Genomic DNA, 19,106 nt, shown 5'->3' with positions numbered 1-19,106 from the left:
TCATGAGTGAAGTCATATGATATTTGTCTTTGACTAATTTCACTTAGCATAATACCCTCCAGTTCCATCCACGTAGTTGCAAATGGAAATTTTTTTATTTTTATTTTTAACGTTTATTTTTGAGAGAGAGAGACAGAGTATGAGTGGGGGAGGAACAGAGAGAGAGGGAGACACAGAATCCAAACCAGGCTCCAGGCCCTGAGCTGTCAGCATAGAGCCTGATGTGGGGCTTGAACCCACAAACTGCAAGATCATGACCTGAGCAGAAGTTGTGCACCTAACTGACTGAGCCACCCAGGTGCCCCTTTTTATTTTTAATCTTTATTTAATTTTGAGAGGGAGAGCACGCCCGTGCAAGTGGAAGAGGGGTAGAGAGAGAGGCAGACAGAGGATCCAAAGTGGACTCTGGGCTGACAGTAGAAAGCCCAATGTGGGGCTTGAACTCATGAAGTATGAGATCGTGACCTGAGTCGAAGTCAGATGCTTAACTGACTGAGCCACCCAGGCGCCCCTAAAGTTTTTTTTTTTTCTTTAAGTTTATTTTGTGAGAGAGAGCGCGTGCAAGCTTGAGCAGAATAGCAGAGCAGGGGTGGATGTGGGGGGCGGGGAGGGGAGGAATTCCAAGCAGCAGGATCTCCAGTCTCACAGTGTAGAGCCTGATGTGGGGCTCGAACTCCCAAACAGTGAGATCATGACCTGAGCCACAATCAAGGGTTGGACGCTTAACAGACTGAGCCACCGAGGTGCCCCTTACATTGCTTTTTAAAATACAGTTTAGGGGCGCCTGGGTGGCTCAGTAGGTTGGGCAGCCGACTTCGGCTCAGGTCATGATCTCGCGGGTCCGTGAGTTCGAGCCCCGCATCGGGCTCTGTGCTGACAGCTCGGAGCCTGGAGCCTGTTTCAGATTCTGTGTCTCCCTGTCTCTGACCCTCCCCCGTTCATGCTCTGTCTCCAAAATAAATAAACGTTAAAAAAAAGAATTTTTAAAAAAAAAATACAGTTTATAGGGGAACCCAGCTGGCTGGCTCAGTTGGTAATGAGTGCATGCAACTCTTGACCTCAGGGTTATGAGTTCAAACCCTACTGTGGGCATTAAGCCCAATAAAATATAGTTTATTTATATTATATAAAAAGATAATACTAACAGAAAAATATGGAACAGTGAAGTGGATAAGCAGTAAGAATTTTATAATATTCATGGTTAGCTCACAGAAGGAGAAAAGAAAGCCTAAGCTACATTTAAATTATACACACTTTATGGGGTGCCTGGCTGGCTCCGTCAAAAGAGCATGTAACTCTTGATCTTGTGGTCATGAGTTCAAGTTCCACATTGGGAGTAGAGATTATTTAAATATTAAAAAAATAAAAATGTAAGTAAATAAATTATACACACTTTAGAGATTTCCAAAGAAAAAGTACAGAATAAAAATATACAAACCTGTCATATTTTTGGGTCCATGATTCTTCTATATTTTTAAATCTATTCTGATCAAATTCTATTTCCCATTGCAAGGCATTTATTTCCTATAGAAAGAAAATAGGACTTTTCATGGAAAATTACTACAAATAAATCATTTCAGGACATTGTAAATAGCTGAAATAAATCATTTAATCATTTAACAGAAATAGGTTAAAGAGAAACTAATTATTGTTCAAAAAGAGTTTATGACATTTAAAAACACGTACAACATGCCTCTTTAGCACTCAAGAAGAGCTTTGCCAAAGCTTACTTACTATGAGAAAAATTTCACATTGTTTAGCTTCAAAATTTGCTTCTCAGAACCTAGATTCCTCATCGCCCCCACCCCCAACCTATACAGACCCAGAAGCAAAATCCATTCCTGGGAGTGTGAGCCCAGGACACTCCCATCAAGGGAGGGTTCAGGAGGAACAGAACAAGACCTTCCAAGGTGACCCCTTACTACTATTTTCGTGACAATGAGGTGGTCAGAAAGAGGCAGGCTCTGCCAAACAAGCAGAGAAGGAGCAAAAGAAAAGAAAATTTATAGTAAGTGTCAAGCTTCCTACTACCTTAAAATGAGGAAATAAAAGAAATCTTAATTGTTTGCCCATGTAACAATATGTTTTGGGTTATAAATTCCAAAAGGGACGGGACTGTATAAAAAAGCACAACAAACAGACATCCATTAGTCTTGTGGTTTTTAAAGGAAATGCTATTTGAAAGCTTGGTAGTTTGAACAAGTCTACACTAAAAGTGGCAAATACCTTCTCCAAGGATCTCTTTTGTTCCGTAGTTTTTTGAAGCATCACTTGAGTATGACTTGTGGCTTTGCCAAATATTGCCTAAGAAAAATAAAAATCATACAAGTATACATTAAATTTCTCATCACTCCTTTATGCACAGTAAGGTTCACATTTTTATTCTAAGACAGTAGAAAACCAGAGAATTTCCACAGAGACCACCTTTTATGGAGAATTTGATAGTTCAAAAGTCAGCAGATCTTCGCTCGGCTCTCCTGATGAATAGAGTGAATGAATGAATGAACTTTCCACACAAAGACTGGTACATGAACAAATAGAGCAGTGTTACTCATAACAGCCCCAAAGAGGAAACAATGTAAGTGCCCATTAACTGGTGAATGGATACACAAAATGTGGTATATCTACACAATGGAATATTATTAGGCAATAAAAAGGAAGAAAGTACTGACACATGCTACACCATGCAGGAGCCTCAAAAACATGTTAACTAAAAGAATCCAGACACATGTCGTATCGTTCCATTCATATAAAATAGAAAAGACAAATCCAAAAGACAGTAAGATGACTGGTTGTCTAAGGTTGGGGATGGGAATGGGGAGGGACTGCTAATGGATTGGAGGTTCCTTCTGGGGAATACTGGGGAAATGTTCTAGAATTAGACTGGTTAGTCTAATTAGAGATGGTTATCCAACTCCAGTAAGGATAAATTGTATGCTGAAAACAAGTGAAATTTATGGTATATAAATTTTACCTCAGTAAAAGTTTTAAAAAAATCTACGCCTTCAAAAAAGCTATTTTAAGCACAGACGCTTTTGTTTTAAAAGATAAAACCATACTACCTAAAAATTTAAAAATAACTTCTTACCATGCTTTGAAGAATTTTCAGTGCTTCTTCTTTACCCTCAAGTTGTCTCTGAGATGCCTCAAGTTCAGTTTTTAAAATTTCTACCTCCTAGGGAGAGAAGTAAGATTAGTCTACCCATCTGCAAGATATGCAACCCCAAATGTGGATAGTTTACATGTAAGCTCAGTGTGCACTGACTCTAAGCACTTTGACCTTATAAAAGAGGTTTGAAATTCCTCCACTGTTCATAAGTGGCCCAGGCAGGCTTTACACTGAGACTCTTACTATCCAGTTGTAACTACAAGTCCACATCTTTTGCTTTTATCCTTCTAGACCACACAGCTAATAATATGAAAAAAATCTTTAGAGCACAAAAATAAGCACATGATCATCCACAAAGCTATAGTAGCTATTATCGGTTGAACTGTCCTCCCCAGCAAGTAAAGATATGCCCAGATCCTAACTCCTGGTACTATGAATGTGACCTTATTTGGAGACAGGGTTTTTGCAGATATAATCAGGTTAAGATGAGGTCATACTGGATTATATGGGCCTCAATCCAATGACTGGTGTCCTAAGACGAGGGAAATGTGGGCACAGACACAAAGGGGAGAAGGCCACGTAACAGTAGAGGCAGAGACTGGAGTGAAGTGGCTATGAGCCATGGAATGCCAAGATTGTCAGGGGCAACCTCCAGAAGCTAGGAAGAGGCAAAGAAGGATTCTCCTCTAGACCTTCCAGAGGGAACATGGCCATGGCCAGCTGACATCTTGATTTCAGATTGGTAGCCTCTAGAACTGAGAAAAAATCTCTGTTGTTTTAGCCACCTATTTATGGTGCTTTGTTACAGCAGCCCTAGAAAACGAAAATGGTAGCTTTCACCAGAAGTCACACACACACACACACACACACACACACACACACACACACACACACTCTAAGATGGGCTTCCTCCTTCCCAAAAGACAGGCACCCCGCATAGAAATTCCTACTGTCAGCAGGGCCTCATAGCACCTAGAATACTTTCTGGTCTTCTGATTTCAAAGAGGTTAAAATAAGTCAGCTTATTTCAAGCCTCACGCACAGGGAAGACAGATGGAAGGAAGTTTATAACTGTTCTCTCCAGGAGCAGATTAGAGAAGTCATGAAAGATTAGGGGTGAGAGGTGAATTGGAGGGCATGTTTACGTAAAAAGCTTTCTTGAGAGATGAGGATAAGAAACAGGAGGCCAGTTGAAAGTTATGAGCTTTTTACACTGTGGCTCATGCAGAATATGTGGAAAGCCAATATTGCCTTCCATACAATTTTAGCATTACTTAAAATATCCATCAGTGGGCTATATTCTCATGAGAATTTTTTTTTAATGTTTATTTAGTTTTGAGAGAGAGAGTATGTGAGAGGGGCAGAGAGAGAAGGAGACACAGAATCCAACACAAGCTCCAGGCTCTGAGCTGTCAGCACAGAGCCTGACGCAGGGCTTGAACTCATGAACTGTGAGATGATGACCTGAGCTGAAGTCAGACACTTAACCGACTGAGCCACCCAAGTGCCTCATGAGACTTTTTATAGAAGCCACAAGACTTACCTCTAAAGCATCATGAAGACGTTGCTTTAATTCGACATTTGACAATTCTGAATTAGAATCTATTAAGGGGGAAAAAAAAACCCACTTCAATACATTCTTTAACTAGTTGAGTACAGCACATCTGTTTATAAAATATCAAATGCAGCTTTGTGCCAAGAGGAAAGAATTGTAACAAACCAAATAATGGTAAAAAATAGGTAGCTTAAAACATTTCACAAATGAAAAGACACATACTTTTGAATAAAAAGACTTTAAAAAAAGGAGTCTCTACTAAACTGTTGTTAATGAATTGGTTAATTATTACATGCAAAACAGTACTTAAAAACATGAATGTTGGTGAGTGAAATAAATTTTGGTGTTTGGCTTAAGTTTGATCAATACAGTGATGTGAATATCTAAGAAATAACCTGAATTTAATTTCTTTCCAAGGAGAATGACTAGAAGTCTCCTGTAACTTCAATTATTCTCTCCTTAATGTGATCAATTGACACATTAAACTGAGCTTCCCAGGAGCTTCATTTTCATTGTGGTCTCACTGGCAATAGAAAAACATTAAAGTGGTAAATTACAAGCAAGAAGATTAAGAAGAAGTAAAAGGAAGAAAAGATTTTTTAGAAAGAGTATTTTGAGGGACATTAAAAACTTCTCGAAACAATTTTTTTCTTTGCTGTTCTGAACTTTCACTATGGCGGTTTCCAACGCAAAACCTAAATCTTGGTTTTACTCTGATGACAGGGGCTCCAAGGAGGGACAAGTGACACTGGTTTGGCAATGACATGTTGCGTTGTAGTAATCCTTGTGGTAGGCAGAGCAAGGGCCCTAAAGATGCCCACATTTTAATCCCCAGAACCTGGACAGACATGGCAAATGGGACTTTTCGGTGTAATTAAATTAAGGACTGGATTAAATTAATTACCTGGATTATCCAGGGGACCCCACTGTACTCACAAGGGTCCTTATAAGTGAAACAGGGAGGCAGGAGAGTCAGTGTCAGGGTGAAGCAGTATGAGAAAGACTTGAACAGCCATTGCTGCCTTTGAAGATGGAGGATGGCAGCCATGGGCCAAGGAATGCAGGCGAGCTCTAGAAGCTGGAAAAGGCACAGGAATGGATTCTCCCCTAGAGTCTCCAGAAGGAATGCAGCCTTGCCAACAACTGGTTTTAGCCCAGTAAAACCCATTTTGGACTTCTGACCTATAGAACTGTAAGATAATAAATTTGTGTTAAAATTTTTAAGGCATTAAATTTGTGGTGACTTGGAAATGACCTATTAGCAATAAGAAACCAATACAATATCCTTACCTAGGACCAGGCTAATTTGAGATAAAAGTCTGTAACCCAACAACACAGGAGCTCATACTTTTACTGTCACATATTTATATCCCAGTGGTTTCCTCATATTTTTATAAAGGTATTTTAGCATCATGTACTGTTTTCAACATCTTGCTTGCAAAGCAGAACCCATCCTCTATACGTGATGAGGAATTAAAAGAATAATATATAAATAATCCCATGCTAATTTCAAGAAGGATTCTGAAAGATGGTGATAAAATCCCCATCTGCTACATGCTTTTGGCAAATCTAAAACCATGTTTCTTACATTATTTTCATGTTGTTCTAATTTGTGTCTGTTCCACTCTAGTGGGGGAAGTTTTACAACATGGATTACAAAAGATTCAGCCAGATAAAAGCTGTGCCACCATGTAGGCATGGAGTCACCCCTGGGCTCCCAACCATTTTGGAGTTGTAACATTCTATCACAGTGTGATTCTGAATTTTGTTCTTTCCTTAATAAATGGCATAATTGATTTTGGGTTATGATAAATTATGATTCATTTTTTGAGGGGCACCTGGCTGGCTCAGTCCATGGAGTATGCAACGCTTGATCTCAGGGTTAGGAGTTCAAGCCCCACGTTGGGTATAAAAGTTACTTTTAAAAAAGATTAATTTTTAGAGGGAGGATTTCATGACATTACTAAAATAACCAGAAGCATACATGTTCTGCCTGGAATACTCCTTCCCCAGATAAGTACCAGGCTTGGGCATCAGTTCACTCCAGTGTTCAAAAGCCACCTCCTTAGAGAGGTGACCCTGGCCTGACCCTTGCCTGAAATAGCATGCCCCGACCCCTCCAGATACTCACTATGCCTGCACTTAACTACTGGGAGATTTATTTTTTCTCTCCTCTACTAGAATGTGAACTGTAACATGGAGACTATTTTGTTCACTAATGTTGTTGCCAGAGCCTAGAACTGCCCCTGGCACCTAACAGGTACCAAATAAATATTTGAATAAGAAAAAAATACTTGAATAAGAAAAAAAAAAAAAGATAACGCACACCACTAAATCACACACCCACAAAAGCAAGGTAGGTAATCACTGATATCACTAACATATCTGTATTAATGCAGAATAACTACTGTAGTTCACAATTTGTGCAATACTTGGAAATGAAAACATGTTACTTTTGTACTATCACCAATCCCAAGAGGCGAATAAAGATGAATTCTCAAAATCCACTACAGTGACCTATTGTCATGTATTGCAAGGGTGAAGGCACTGATGAAATCCACAGGGGAGAAGAAGGAGGGAGAGGGATCGAGGCATTCTTACCAGTGCTGCTTTGTCTTCTGTGGTGGGAAGTGCTGGACTCTTCAGGGTGTGTATCTTGGGAGCTCTTATGCCTGGAATACTGAAAAATGGCACCACTTCTTTCTTCCCTCGTTCCTGGAAAGGGGGGAGGGCTAAAGTTCTTTCCATCCGATCTTTTTCTAGATGTAGACAGATGTGAAACTTGCACTTCATAAATACTGCTGGGCCTTCTCCCGAGGCCATACCCTAAGTCGCCTTCTGCCATGTCATCGTCCTCGGTTTCCCAGGTCGGCACCTCTGCCTCACTCGGCGGCCTCACCACCCTGCTCATCAGCCAGATGCCGTATTTAACATAAGGAAAAACAGGGTATCTGTGGTTAAGAGAAACAATTTAAAAACCATCAGTATAATAAAGTTGGGGTTTCGAGGGGAGAAAAGTTTCTTTCTCTATTATACAGGCACGACTATCCCAGCGATGCATCAGCACACAAACATCTCTTGCAATCCGGTTCAAGATGTTTAACATTTAAGGACTTTTTAGGTAGGAAATGATCAGCCTCTTATTTCAAAGACTGCAGTGAATTGTAAGGAAGCAGGAAAACCTTTTACTGAACCCAGTAATCTACTGATCAGGATAAAGCAAATCAGACTTTGCCAAGGAAAGAGAAGGGGTTTGGTTTTCACCAGCCTAGGAGCTACGTGAAATTCAGGGAATCCCTGCAAAACGGAACTTGCAGGGAGTACATAGAGCACCCTGCCCCCGTCCCTTCATGGCCTTGCGTGCACTTCAGGTGCTCATGGCTCTTATAGCCTGTCCTGTAGCCCTCTGTACTATGGGAACATCTTCTGTTTTTCTGCAGACACAGCAGGGTTTTTGTACCTGAGATGATGATAGGTGGGAAGGAAGGAAGTACCCCCTCTCTTTATCAGACTGTGTGTTCAAGGCCCTCCACTGTTTTCACAACACAGCATAGAAGTCAAAGTCCTTTTGATGGCTCGCCTCTGACTGCATGCCCTCCTAGGCTGGCCACCCTGGCTGGCTTCCCCAGCGTGCCTGGTGCAGAGCTGGGGTTCCCTCTGGCTGGAAAACTCTTCCCCAGACAGTTGCTCAACTGGTTCCTCACCTCCTAAGGGTCTTTCCTTCAGTGACACCTCAGTGACTGATACCAGATCTGAAATTGCAAACTCCTCCTTCTCCTGCTTCCCTGATTTATTTTTCCCCTAGCACTTAGGGCCTTCTAACATACCCCTCCATATTTTACTCATTTTTCAAGTCACACCACTGAAAGGCAGGAGGTAGTACAGAAGTGGGAGCCTAGCAAAGCCAAAGGTGATTCTGCCCTGCCTATGATGCCTCTCAAAAGGCCGAGCGACCTAAAACTTTTCCTCTGCCAGAGCCCAAACCTGCTCAAGATGGCCCAAAGTGGAAAGTAAGGTCCGTAAGAGTAGAAAATTTTGTCTTTGGGATCATCACTGCATTCCCAATGCTGAAAACAGTATCTGAGACATAATCAGAGCTCAATAAATACTTTTTAAATAAGGTGAATGAAGGAATAAACAAATTCCCTTCCTGTAGGGCAGAAAAATAGTCACCTAGGCAAGACTCCAAACTGAATACTGGGAAGCTAACTGCCTGCCCTTCTTCCCAGAAGAAAACATTCCAGATAAAAATGCCTTACCGAGAAATTACCACCACTGAGCCCTCCCCATGTGAAGACAAAGGACCACTGTAGGCACCTACCTGTTGGCTGCAGAGCACCTTAAATGCTCAGCCTTGTTCTCTTATACACAGTAGTACAGGAAGAACTTTCACCACCAGGCATTTCAGAATAGCTGTTTTGCTGTAGTTGTTTAGAAATATCTCATCCTTTTCTCAAGATTCATTTTTTATTGGGTTTTTTTTTTCATCTTTATTTTTGAGAGAGAGACAGAGCATGAGTTGGGAAGGGACAGAGAGAGAGGGAGACAAAGAATCTGAAGCAGGCTCCAGGTTCTGAGCTGTCAGCACAGAGCCCTGACACAGGACTCAAACTCACGAATTGTGAGATGATGACCTGAGCCGAAGTCAGACACTTAACAGACTCAGCCACCCAGGTGCCCCAAGATTCATTAAAAAAAAAAAAAAAAAAAAAAAAAACATAAATACATACATACATACATCTGACATCTCTTCTAAATATATCCTATTTAAATAATTGCTTACCAGGACTTTAAAAAATAATTAAATCTTAAACTTGCATTTTTTAGTGAGATGTTTCTCTTATTCTTCCACTATTAAAACCACACAAATGGGGCACCTTGGTGGCTCAGTCGTTTAAGCCTCCAACTCTTGATTTTGGCTTCCAGTTTGTGAGATTGAGCCCTGCATCAGGCTCTGTGCTGACAGTGTGGAGCCTGCTTGGGATTCTTTCTCCCTCTCTCTCTGCCCCTTCCATGTGCTCTCATGAGTTCTCTCTCAAAACAAATAAACAAACTTAACCACCCCCCTCCCCCTACACACACATAGTTGAAGAGGTTTCTGTTGTTTTTAGGGTTTAAAGTACCATATACTTTCAGTATTTGAAAGCCAAGGTGCTTAAAGATTCGAAGACATAACATCATAAAAGAAGATAACTGGATAGAAAGACATTCAACATCAGTAGTTGTCAGGGGATTGTAGATTTAAACTACAATGACAGTCTGTTACATACCAGTGTCAATTCTAAGTATTGCTGGGGATATAGACATACGTAGTAGGCAGGAGTATAAAATGGTACAGCCACTGTGGAAAATTTTGGTAGTTTCCTTTAAACAAGTGATCCAGCAATTGTATTTTTGATATTTACCCAAGGGAAATGAAAACATATGTTCACACAAAGATGTATGGATGACTGTTCACAGCATTACTCAAATGGGCTCCAAACTGGAAACCCAGATGTACAACAGAAAAACAAATTGTTAAGTCCATACAACAGAATATATTCAGCAATAATGAATTTCTAATACATGTAACAACGTGCATGAGTCTGAGAGACATTACAACGTGGATGAGTCTGAGAGACATTATGCTAACACAGGAAGCCCATCCTCTGTGAAATCCTGGCAAAACTAATATATAACGGACAACAGATCAGTGGTTGCCTAGGGTGGAAGGCTGACTGCAGAGGGCAGGAAGGAACTTTTGGGAGGTGGTAGAAAAGTCTTGGTTTTGACTAGAGTGATGGTTTGTCAAAACTCAGCATTCTAACAATGGTGCATTTTATATGTAAATTATGCCTCGATAATAGGTTTAAAAACTTTTAAACACAAAAAATAAGGGACCTTTAACTGCATTAGGGGACAAGATGAGAAATGTGTTGATCAATTGTATCCTCCTAGATAAGCAAATTATTAAGCTGGATGCTCTAAATCAGCAAGAATTTCTTTTTCAATGATATAATAATAGCACTTGTTGCTTCTTTTCTGTGTGCTAGGCACTATTTTAATGTTTTTCTTAGATTATTCCATTTAATCTTCACCTTTCAAGACAATAGTGTTATTAAATATAGACAATTAGCTAACGAGAGGTTGAACCAGATTCTGAATCCTGACTCCTAATGTCAGAGACACTGTGACACTCTTAGCTACTGCTTTCTGTCACTGGAAGAATCTGAATGAGCGTTACATCAGAATAAACCACGTTTCTATCATTTATGACATCAAACATTACTAAAAGTAAAAATCTTTTTTCCCCCAAATTTTTATAAAATCATCTTTGTTCTTTTACAAGTTTATTTCCTAAATAAGTAAGTTTTTCTATTTTTATTCATCAAGATAGACAGGAAATAATCCCTAAGGAGCTATGTTTTACCTCTAATGCAAACTCCTGCTTATAAATGCACTCTCACACCTTTGTTAAGGAGGGTATGCTCAGGGCTAGGCAGCCAGCAGTGGAGAAAATGGAATTGGTCAACACAAAGGAAAAAAGTAGTAAGAGGAAAGAGTAAGCAATCACAGGATTAGCTAAGAATATATATGTAATTTTTTGGAAAGGTCATCTGAGCTTTATTGTACATCAATGGTCCATCCTGGAGCCTGCGTCTTAGCATTCCTGGGGATGGTGGTCCTGGGGCCAGCCCCAACCCCAAACCCAAATGCCCCAGCCCTGCCCAGCTCCCAATCCAGTGCTGGGTTAGCATGCTTTGGGAGTAGGGAGGGGTTGGGTGACCAGAATTCTTGTCCACAAAGCCCAGGTGGGGCTCAGTCCTGGGACCCTGGGCTCCTAGGAGGTGGGACAGGGTGGGCTCTTGGGATGGGAGAGCCCCCAATCCTCTGGAGCCCAGATCCTGGCCTACACAGGGGCCCAGCCTGCTGAGTGGGGCCTGGCCTGGCAGATTCTACAGGGTGTCTGTTGGAGCAGCCGTGGATGAGAGCATGGCACTCACTCCAGCTCATTCTCCCGTGCAGGCCTGTCTCATCTACTTGCCTGGGCCCTCATGGTTGTCTCTGCCCAGAAGCATGTGTTGCAGGCATCACCTGGGCCTTGGGTAGCAGCAGGCTCTGGTGGCTGGGCTGCGTGGCTAAGAATATTTTTTAATGTGCCACACAAATTCAGGTATCATGGTCTGGTCTTTCTAGCCTTTCTGCTATTCACAGTTAACATAATGAGCTTTCCCATGATCCAATACTCTTACTGTTTTAAAAAAATGTAACTTTGGGAACTGGTGGCTGTATACTCTCCCCTTTTTTATATACTTAACATTAATAAACCAAACTTGACTTTCAGAACACGTTTCTTCTAAGAAAGGGAAAATATTTGAAGTTACTAATGTTCCACTCAGCCAGTTTTAAATATATTCAATGTTGACAACCAGGGAGGCCCAGCAGGATGTGTGACAGAGAAGGCTCTAACTCAGGAGGTCTGAGTTCAAATTTCACTCCACCAAGTGCTGCTCTGTGATCTCGGGCAAGTCATTTAACTTCTAAGAGCACGTTTTCCAATCTCCAAAATGAGTTTAAGCATTACTACTTTATAGGGTTATTTTGGGAACCTTTGATATGATATATTTCAAGTCAATGTTTATTGAATTAGAGTTTGGGAGTATTAGTCCCATTGTTAAATGGGAGGATTGGACAAGATGTTCTGGTTCTTTAGGACTCTAAAATTATGGTTCTGGATCATCTTTTCCCCGTGTGTGCCCCATGGGACACTAGTTCTTTGGACTATTAAGTGTTGCTAGGAATAAAAGGGTCCTTCTGGTTTTATTTTTCTATGCTAGTAAAAGCTATGCATGACTGGCCCAAAATTACACGGGTAGTGGAAAAGGCAGAACTAGAAGCCATATCTCTGGCTCCTGGCCCGGTGTTCTGGTCGCTTGGGAAAGGCCACAGGATGAACCAATTACAGACAGTGAGCAATCTTCCTACTTCTGCACTAAAACAACTCTCTGAAAAGGGACCACTGACTTCCTAATTGCTAAATCCAAGATCTAGTCTTGCTCCTGGGTCTCCTCCACCTGTGCAGAAGCTGTGACACTACTGATCTGCCACGCCCAGGCCCCTGGTTGACCTTAGCCCCTCAAACCCTACAGGAATGAGGAACCACCCCATGTCTGCCTGCTCAGGCTCCTTTTCCTCTTTCTGTCCTGCTCTGTTTGGCTTCCACTATTAAACACACTTACACATTTCCAGCTGGATATCCTGCCAGCAATTCAAACACAGCTGTTGAGGGGCGCCTGGGTGGCTCAGTCGGTTAAGCGTCTGACTTCAGCTCAGGTCATGATCTCGCAGTCCGTGAGTTCGAGCCCCACGTCGGGCTCTGTGCTGACCGCTCTGAGCCTGGAGCCTGTTTCAGATTCTGTGTCTCCCTCTCTCTCTGACCCTCCCCCATTCATGCTCTGTCTCTCTCTGTCTCAAAAATAAACAAACGTTAAAAAAATTAAAAAAAAAAAAACAACACAGCTGTTCAAAAACAAACTCACTGCCCTCCCACTCCCACCCTAGATCTATCTCATCCTGAGTCCTCTATTTCTGCAAACGTTTCAACTATGCTCCAAAACACCCAGGTCCAAAACTTTGGGATTTCTCTTTTCCTTGATCCCTTCAGATGCCAAGATGTCTAGGCGCACAAAATCTCCTGAAACCATATCCTTTGGATATTAACTTCATAGCCCTGGCTGGATTTCTTATTACCTCTTCCAGGTGAAACCAACAGTCCCCAAGCCATCCTATACACTGCTGCTCCAAGCACAGATCCAGAGATGCCCCCCTCTTGCCCTAAAACATTCCATGGCTCCCATGCCATATATAATTAAAGTGTCACCCTGTTATCTACAACGAGGCTCATTTTTACTTCACGTGTCAGCTGTCACTGCTTCCTGGACATGTTCTGTGCTTCCATTAAGAAGGACTGCACCGGGGTGCCTGGGTGGCTCAGTTAGTCAAGCGTCCGACTTCAGCTTGGGTCATGATCTCTCTGTTTGTGGGTTTGGGCCCCATATTGGGCTCTGTGTTGACAGCTTAGAACCTGGAGCCTGCTTCAGATTCTGTGTCTCCTTCTCTCTCTGCCCCTTCCCAGCTTGCACTCTGTCTCTGTCTCTCTCAAAAACAAGTAAACATTAAAAAAAAAAGGACTGCACCTGTGCCCAGGCCTCCTCAGGGCAATCAGTCACCTTCAAGTCTGCTGGTGCTCATCTCCACGCCAGGAACGCTGACTCCTCTGTAGTCCCCCGCAGCTAATGACAGCCACTCCCCCCAGCAGCCCTCCTGACACCCCTGAGACAGACGTGATCTCTGAGCTTTCCTAGCTCTGTGTTGTACCTTTTAATTTTTTTTAAGTTTTTATTTATTTAAGTAATCTACACACACAACACGGGGCTTGAACTCATGACCGCTCTCACAGAAGACCCAGGCAGGCATCCCTGTACCTTTTTAATAGTCCATTTTCCTGACATGTGTATTGCACACGCCCCTACAGTAGCTCGATGTATCCTTAACTCACTGACCTGTCCAAAGAACGGTGACAGACCGAAATGAAGAAACAGACTCCTGCCCAGAAATCTTGGGACTAGAAACATCCACACCCACTAGCCTGACATTTGCCCTAGCAAACACAATGGTCAAACAGACACCCAATTCCTGTCAGGCTTGGCAAAGAGGAACTAACTTGAGCCCTCCCTGGTGAACAATGGCCTGCTACACAACACTGTAGCACTATGTTTTTAAACTTTTTATGAAAATAATTTTAGATTTCCAGTAAGTTGCAAAGATAGTGCAGAGCTCCTGTATACCCTGTGCTCACACTCCTCTAATGTTAACATTTACCAAAATTAAGAAGTTAATATTGACACATGGAATTAACTAAACCACAGACTTTATTGGGATTTCCGCAGCCATTTCTACTGATGTCCTTTTTCTGGTGCAGGACACGTATTTTTAAGGCTCAATACTAATAGGAAAAAATAATAAAGCAGGAGAGGGAAAAGGCAGAAACAGATTCTTTCAAATCTATTCCTTTTTTTTTTTTTTTAACGAGAGACGAGACCATTAAACTAGCGGTTAGGGGGGAAAAAAGCAGCCAGTGTGCCAACTTGTCCACAACCTGCCGGGTTTGCACGAATCTGCGCAGCCCGGGTCCCGGGTCCTCCCCGCCGTTCCCACCAGCCCTGCCTGACCACGCGCCCTCGCAACGCCCGTCGCGGGGACCGGACCAGGGGACGGGACCAGGGAATCCCGCCGGGCGCCCAGGACCCCCACCGCCCTCGCACCCCCACCTGGCGCGCTCACCTGGCGCCGAGCCTCCCCGCCGCGCGCGTCGCCGCCCTCCAGCCACGTGACCACGCGCGCCGCGGGGACCGGAAGGAGGGGCGAGGCCGCCCGGAGTCAGGCCCCGCTGGTCTGGTCAGCTGCCTGCGTGAGCTGATCGGTTGACGCGGGAGATGTTAGCTCCGTCCGGCTGCAGAGCCTGAGGTTTGCCCCCTATGAGCCACCGAATTAGAAATGTTAGCGCGGAGACCGAGAGACACAAGACCGCGGGCGCTCAGTAAAGGTGAAAATGAGATGGTGCAAACATGAAGTGTGTAGGGGGTAAGGGACAGAGGGATTCGAGGGGAATCAGTTCCGCGGCGCAGGTGGACCGGGAAAGTAGGCTTCCCGTACTAAGAACCGAGGAGGGCTTTACCGGCGAGAGGAACTTCTGGGGCCGAGGCGTGGCTGTGGGAAGGAACAAGAGGGGGGCGGAAAGAGCTGCCACTGGGAACTGATTCCGTGGATTTCTAGAGGCGGGCCCTGCCCTCCACCCCCCATCCCCCACCCTCCAGAACATTCAGAGTCAGTAGTGATGAGGGAGCGTGTGGCAAGCTGAGGGCTATAACAGCGCGCACACATACACCCTCACACCCTCCAAGGTGGGATATGTGTGATACTCCAGATGCCCATGGCTACCGAAGACCAAAGGAAAGGAAAGCAAATGGTTGACTGATAGAGATCACAGTCATGCAGGACAGGAACCTCCTTCATTTTACAGATAACTTAGTAAACTGCAAGGAAAACACAATCTTATCCATAGTCTAACCTCCAGAAACCTATAGACTCCGTTTCCTGGAGCCTTAATATCACCCTCATCAAGATGAAGGGGTTTCAAGTGCTTGCCATGGTGATGTGGGAAACAAAGGCAAATGAAAAATTCCCATATTGCTTAGGGCCCACTGACAAGTCCTTGAAGCGGGCAGAGTGACCTCCTTTTAGGAGCTCAGCTGCCTCAATGATGGTACTTTGCTGGGGATAAAAGGGAATCTTGCTTAACATTATTCTGCCCCCTGTGAGTCTTCTTAAACACATAGAAATTCCTTTGCAAACCTCTTTTATCTTTACCCCCTTCCCCCCAAATATATGTTGGCAATTATACTCCAAGCATATGGCTCCTTCTATATATTTGAAGGGTCTCATGTCTGAGGTTTTATTTAACAGTAATAAATGTTTTTCTAACAACAGCTAGCCCCTCAAGGTCCTGGAAACCTTGCTTCCAAAACACTGTCCCTAACCCCATCCCAACCTGAAGGTATATAATTAGTCACTCCTCACAACCCCAGTGGAGCTCTTTCTGCCCACGGGTACTGTCCCCGTGCTTTAATAAAATCACATTTTTTGCACCAAAAACATCTTCAAGAATTCTTTCTTGGCTGTCACCTCCAAACCCCGCCATCACTTGAAACCCCATCAAATAGCTTCAGTGCCTGGGTGAAATGATTTTGATAGTATTTCCTAATATCAACATAGTTGAAATAACTTTGGCTGGATTTAAAGATTATTCTGGATTAGAAACAAACAAGTGAACCCTTCTTTGCCTTAGTAGACTTCTTTTATTCTTCCTCTTCTCCAGATTCAGCCCATACTTCCCTTAACCACCCACTTCCCCCAAGTAAACATACCCTACTTATATGGAAAACCAGACTTAGAACAAGATCAGTTATAGAACAAGATCAGTGCTCTGTGCATATTAGATGCTCAGAGATTTAAGATTATCTTAAGAGATATAATGTATTTATTTTATTTTATTTTTAATTTTTATTTATCTTTTTAATTTACATCCAAGTTAGCATATAGTACAACATTAATTTCAGGAGTAGATTCCTTAATGTCCCTTACCCATTTAGCCGATCCCCCCTCCCACAACCCCTCCAACAACCCTGTTTGTTCTCCATATTTAAGAGTCTCTTATGTTTTGTCCCCCTCCCTGTTTTTATATTATTTTTATTTCCCTTCCCTTATGTTCATCTGTTTTGTATCTTAAAGTCCTCATAAGAGTGAAGTCATATGATACTTATCTTTCTCTAATTTGCTTAGCATAATACACTCTAGTTCCATCCACGTAGTTGCAAATGGTAAGATATCATCCTTTTTGATTGCTGAGTAATACTCCATTGTATGTGTGTGTATGTGTGTGTGTGTGTGTGTATACGTATACATATGTATACATATATATACATATATGTATACACATGTATACGTATACGTATATATATATGTGGGTGAGTGTATGTATACACCGCATCTTTTTATCCATCCATTGATGGACATTTGAGCTCTTTCCATACTTTGGCTATTGTTGATAGAACTGCTATAAACATTGGGGTGCATGTGCCCCTTTGAAACAGCATACCTGTATCCCTTGGATAAATACCTAGTAGTGTAATTGCTGGGTCGTAGGGTAGTTCTATTTTTAATTTTTTGAGGACCCTCCATACTGTTTTCCAGAGTGGCTGCATCAGTTTGCATTCCCATCAGCAGTGCAAAAGAGATCTTTTCTCTGCATCATTGCCAACATCTGTTGTTGCCTAAGTTGTTAATGTTGGCCATTCTGACAGGTGAGGTTGTATCTCATTGTGGTGTTGATTTGTATTTCCCTGATGATGAATGATATTGAGCATTTTTTCATGTGTCGGTTGGCCATCTGGATGTCCTCTTTGGAGAAGTGTCTATTCATGTCTTTTGCCCATTTCTTCACTGCATGATTTGTTTTTTGGGCGTTGAGTTTGAGAAGTTCTTTATAGATTTTGGATACTAACCTTTTATCTGGTATGTCATTTGCAAATATCTTCTCCCATTCTGTCGGTTGCCATTTAGTTTTGCTGATTGTTTCCTTCGCTGTGCAGAAGCTTTTTATTTTGATGCGGTCCCAGTAGTTCATCTTTGCTTTTGTTTCCCTTGCCTCCAGAGACATATTGAGTAAGAAGTTGCTGCGGCCAAGATCAGAGAGGTTTTTGCCTGCTTTCTGCTCGAGGATTTTGATGGCTTCCTGTCTTACATTGAGGTCTTTCATCCATTTTATTTTTGTGTATGGTGTAAGAAAGTGGTCCAGGTTCATTCTTCTGCATGTTGCTGTCCAGTTTTCCCAGTGCCACTTGCTGAAGAGACTGTCTTTATTCCACTGAATATTCTTTCCTGCTTTGTCAAAGATTAGTTGGCCATATGTTTGTGGGTCCATTCCTGGGTTCTCTGTTCTGTTCCATTGATCTGAGTGTCTGTTCTTGTGCCAGTAGAGATTAATATATTTATAATTTTAAAGTCAATTTGCCTACTAGTCTAGCATATTCAATAGCTTTGCAAACCAAAAATAGTTTTTCTTCACTTAAAACTTTGACCGATTTAAAATAGACTTCTTTAACCTTAAAAATATTTCAGAACTTTCCCACTAAAAATATTTTAACTCTGTTTTCTTTATCAGACTTCTCCAGAAAGCATAGATTTGAATGCATGCATATTAAATTTTTATTTAAAAAATGCATGAGTTTATTTATTTATTTTTTTAATATTTTAATTTATTTTTGAGACAGAGAGAGACAGAGCATGAGCAGGGGAGAGGCAGGGAAAGAGAGGGAGACACAGAATCTGAAGCCAGCTCCAGGCTCCAAGCTGTCAGCACAGAGCCTGATGCGGGGCTCGAACTCACGGAGTGTGAGATCATGACCTGAGCCAAAGTCGGACGCTCAACCGACTGAGCCACCCAGGTGCCCCTGAAAAAATGCATGAGTTTAAAGTTGGCTTTCATCACCCTTTATGTGCAATGCTGCTAAACTATTGCATAATAAATGTGCGGTGAATGTCTTTAAAAAAATTTCTATCTACCAACTTGAGTACATTTCATTCTTTTCAAGTTTATTTATTTTGAGAGAGAGAGAGAAAACACATGTGCATAAGTGGGGGAGCGGCAGAGAGAGAGAATGAGAGAGAATCCCAAGCAAGTGCTGTCAGCCCAGAGCCCACCACGGGGCTCAATCTCAATCTCAAAAACCAAACCGTGAGATCATGAATGGAGCTGCAACTCAGTTAACCGACTGAGTCACCCAGGTGCCCCAAGAGTATCATGTATATTTTATATACAAATCTGTTTCATATGTGTGTTTA

General features: G+C 42.3%; 2 protein-coding genes across 7 annotated transcripts in view; one reads left to right on the top strand and one right to left on the bottom strand.

Annotated features, from left to right (window-relative positions):
* CCDC125 (coiled-coil domain containing 125) overlaps window positions 1-15,383 on the bottom strand; it is a 31,500-nt gene extending 16,117 nt beyond the window's left edge. The window contains exons 1-7 of one of the 3 annotated variants that reach the window (XM_053907288.1): window positions 14,988-15,383; window positions 8,986-9,152; window positions 7,266-7,615; window positions 4,653-4,711; window positions 3,089-3,175; window positions 2,227-2,304; window positions 1,439-1,524 (exon numbers count right to left, since the gene is read on the bottom strand). In XM_053907288.1, coding sequence (XP_053763263.1) covers window positions 1,439-1,524; window positions 2,227-2,304; window positions 3,089-3,175; window positions 4,653-4,711; window positions 7,266-7,575 — 620 coding nt within the window. In that variant the 5' untranslated portion in view covers window positions 7,576-7,615; window positions 8,986-9,152; window positions 14,988-15,383. Of the gene's footprint in view, window positions 1-1,438; window positions 1,525-2,226; window positions 2,305-3,088; window positions 3,176-4,652; window positions 4,712-5,600; window positions 5,833-7,265; window positions 7,616-8,985; window positions 9,153-14,987 lie in introns of those variants that run through there. The other 2 variants (XM_019463094.2, XM_019463096.2) reach the window with 2 other exon arrangements.
* CDK7 (cyclin dependent kinase 7) overlaps window positions 1-19,106 on the top strand; it is an 89,779-nt gene that overhangs the window by 54,936 nt on the left and 15,737 nt on the right. Inside the window, exon 12 of one of the 4 annotated variants that reach the window (XM_019463104.2) lies at window positions 5,082-7,171. The exons of the other annotated variants lie outside the window; for them this stretch is intronic. Coding sequence (XP_019318649.1) covers window positions 5,082-5,089 — 8 coding nt within the window. The 3' untranslated portion in view covers window positions 5,090-7,171. Of the gene's footprint in view, window positions 1-5,081; window positions 7,172-19,106 lie in introns of those variants that run through there. 4 annotated transcript variants of the gene reach the window in all.

Source organism: Panthera pardus, unplaced genomic scaffold (genome assembly GCF_024362965.1).
Source record: "Panthera pardus isolate Hobbes unplaced genomic scaffold, ASM2436296v1 HiC_scaffold_2, whole genome shotgun sequence".
NCBI classification, from domain to species: Eukaryota; Metazoa; Chordata; class Mammalia; order Carnivora; family Felidae; genus Panthera; species Panthera pardus.
The sequence above is the reverse complement of the archived record's forward strand: the minus strand, read 5'-3'. Positions and strand labels throughout refer to the sequence as shown.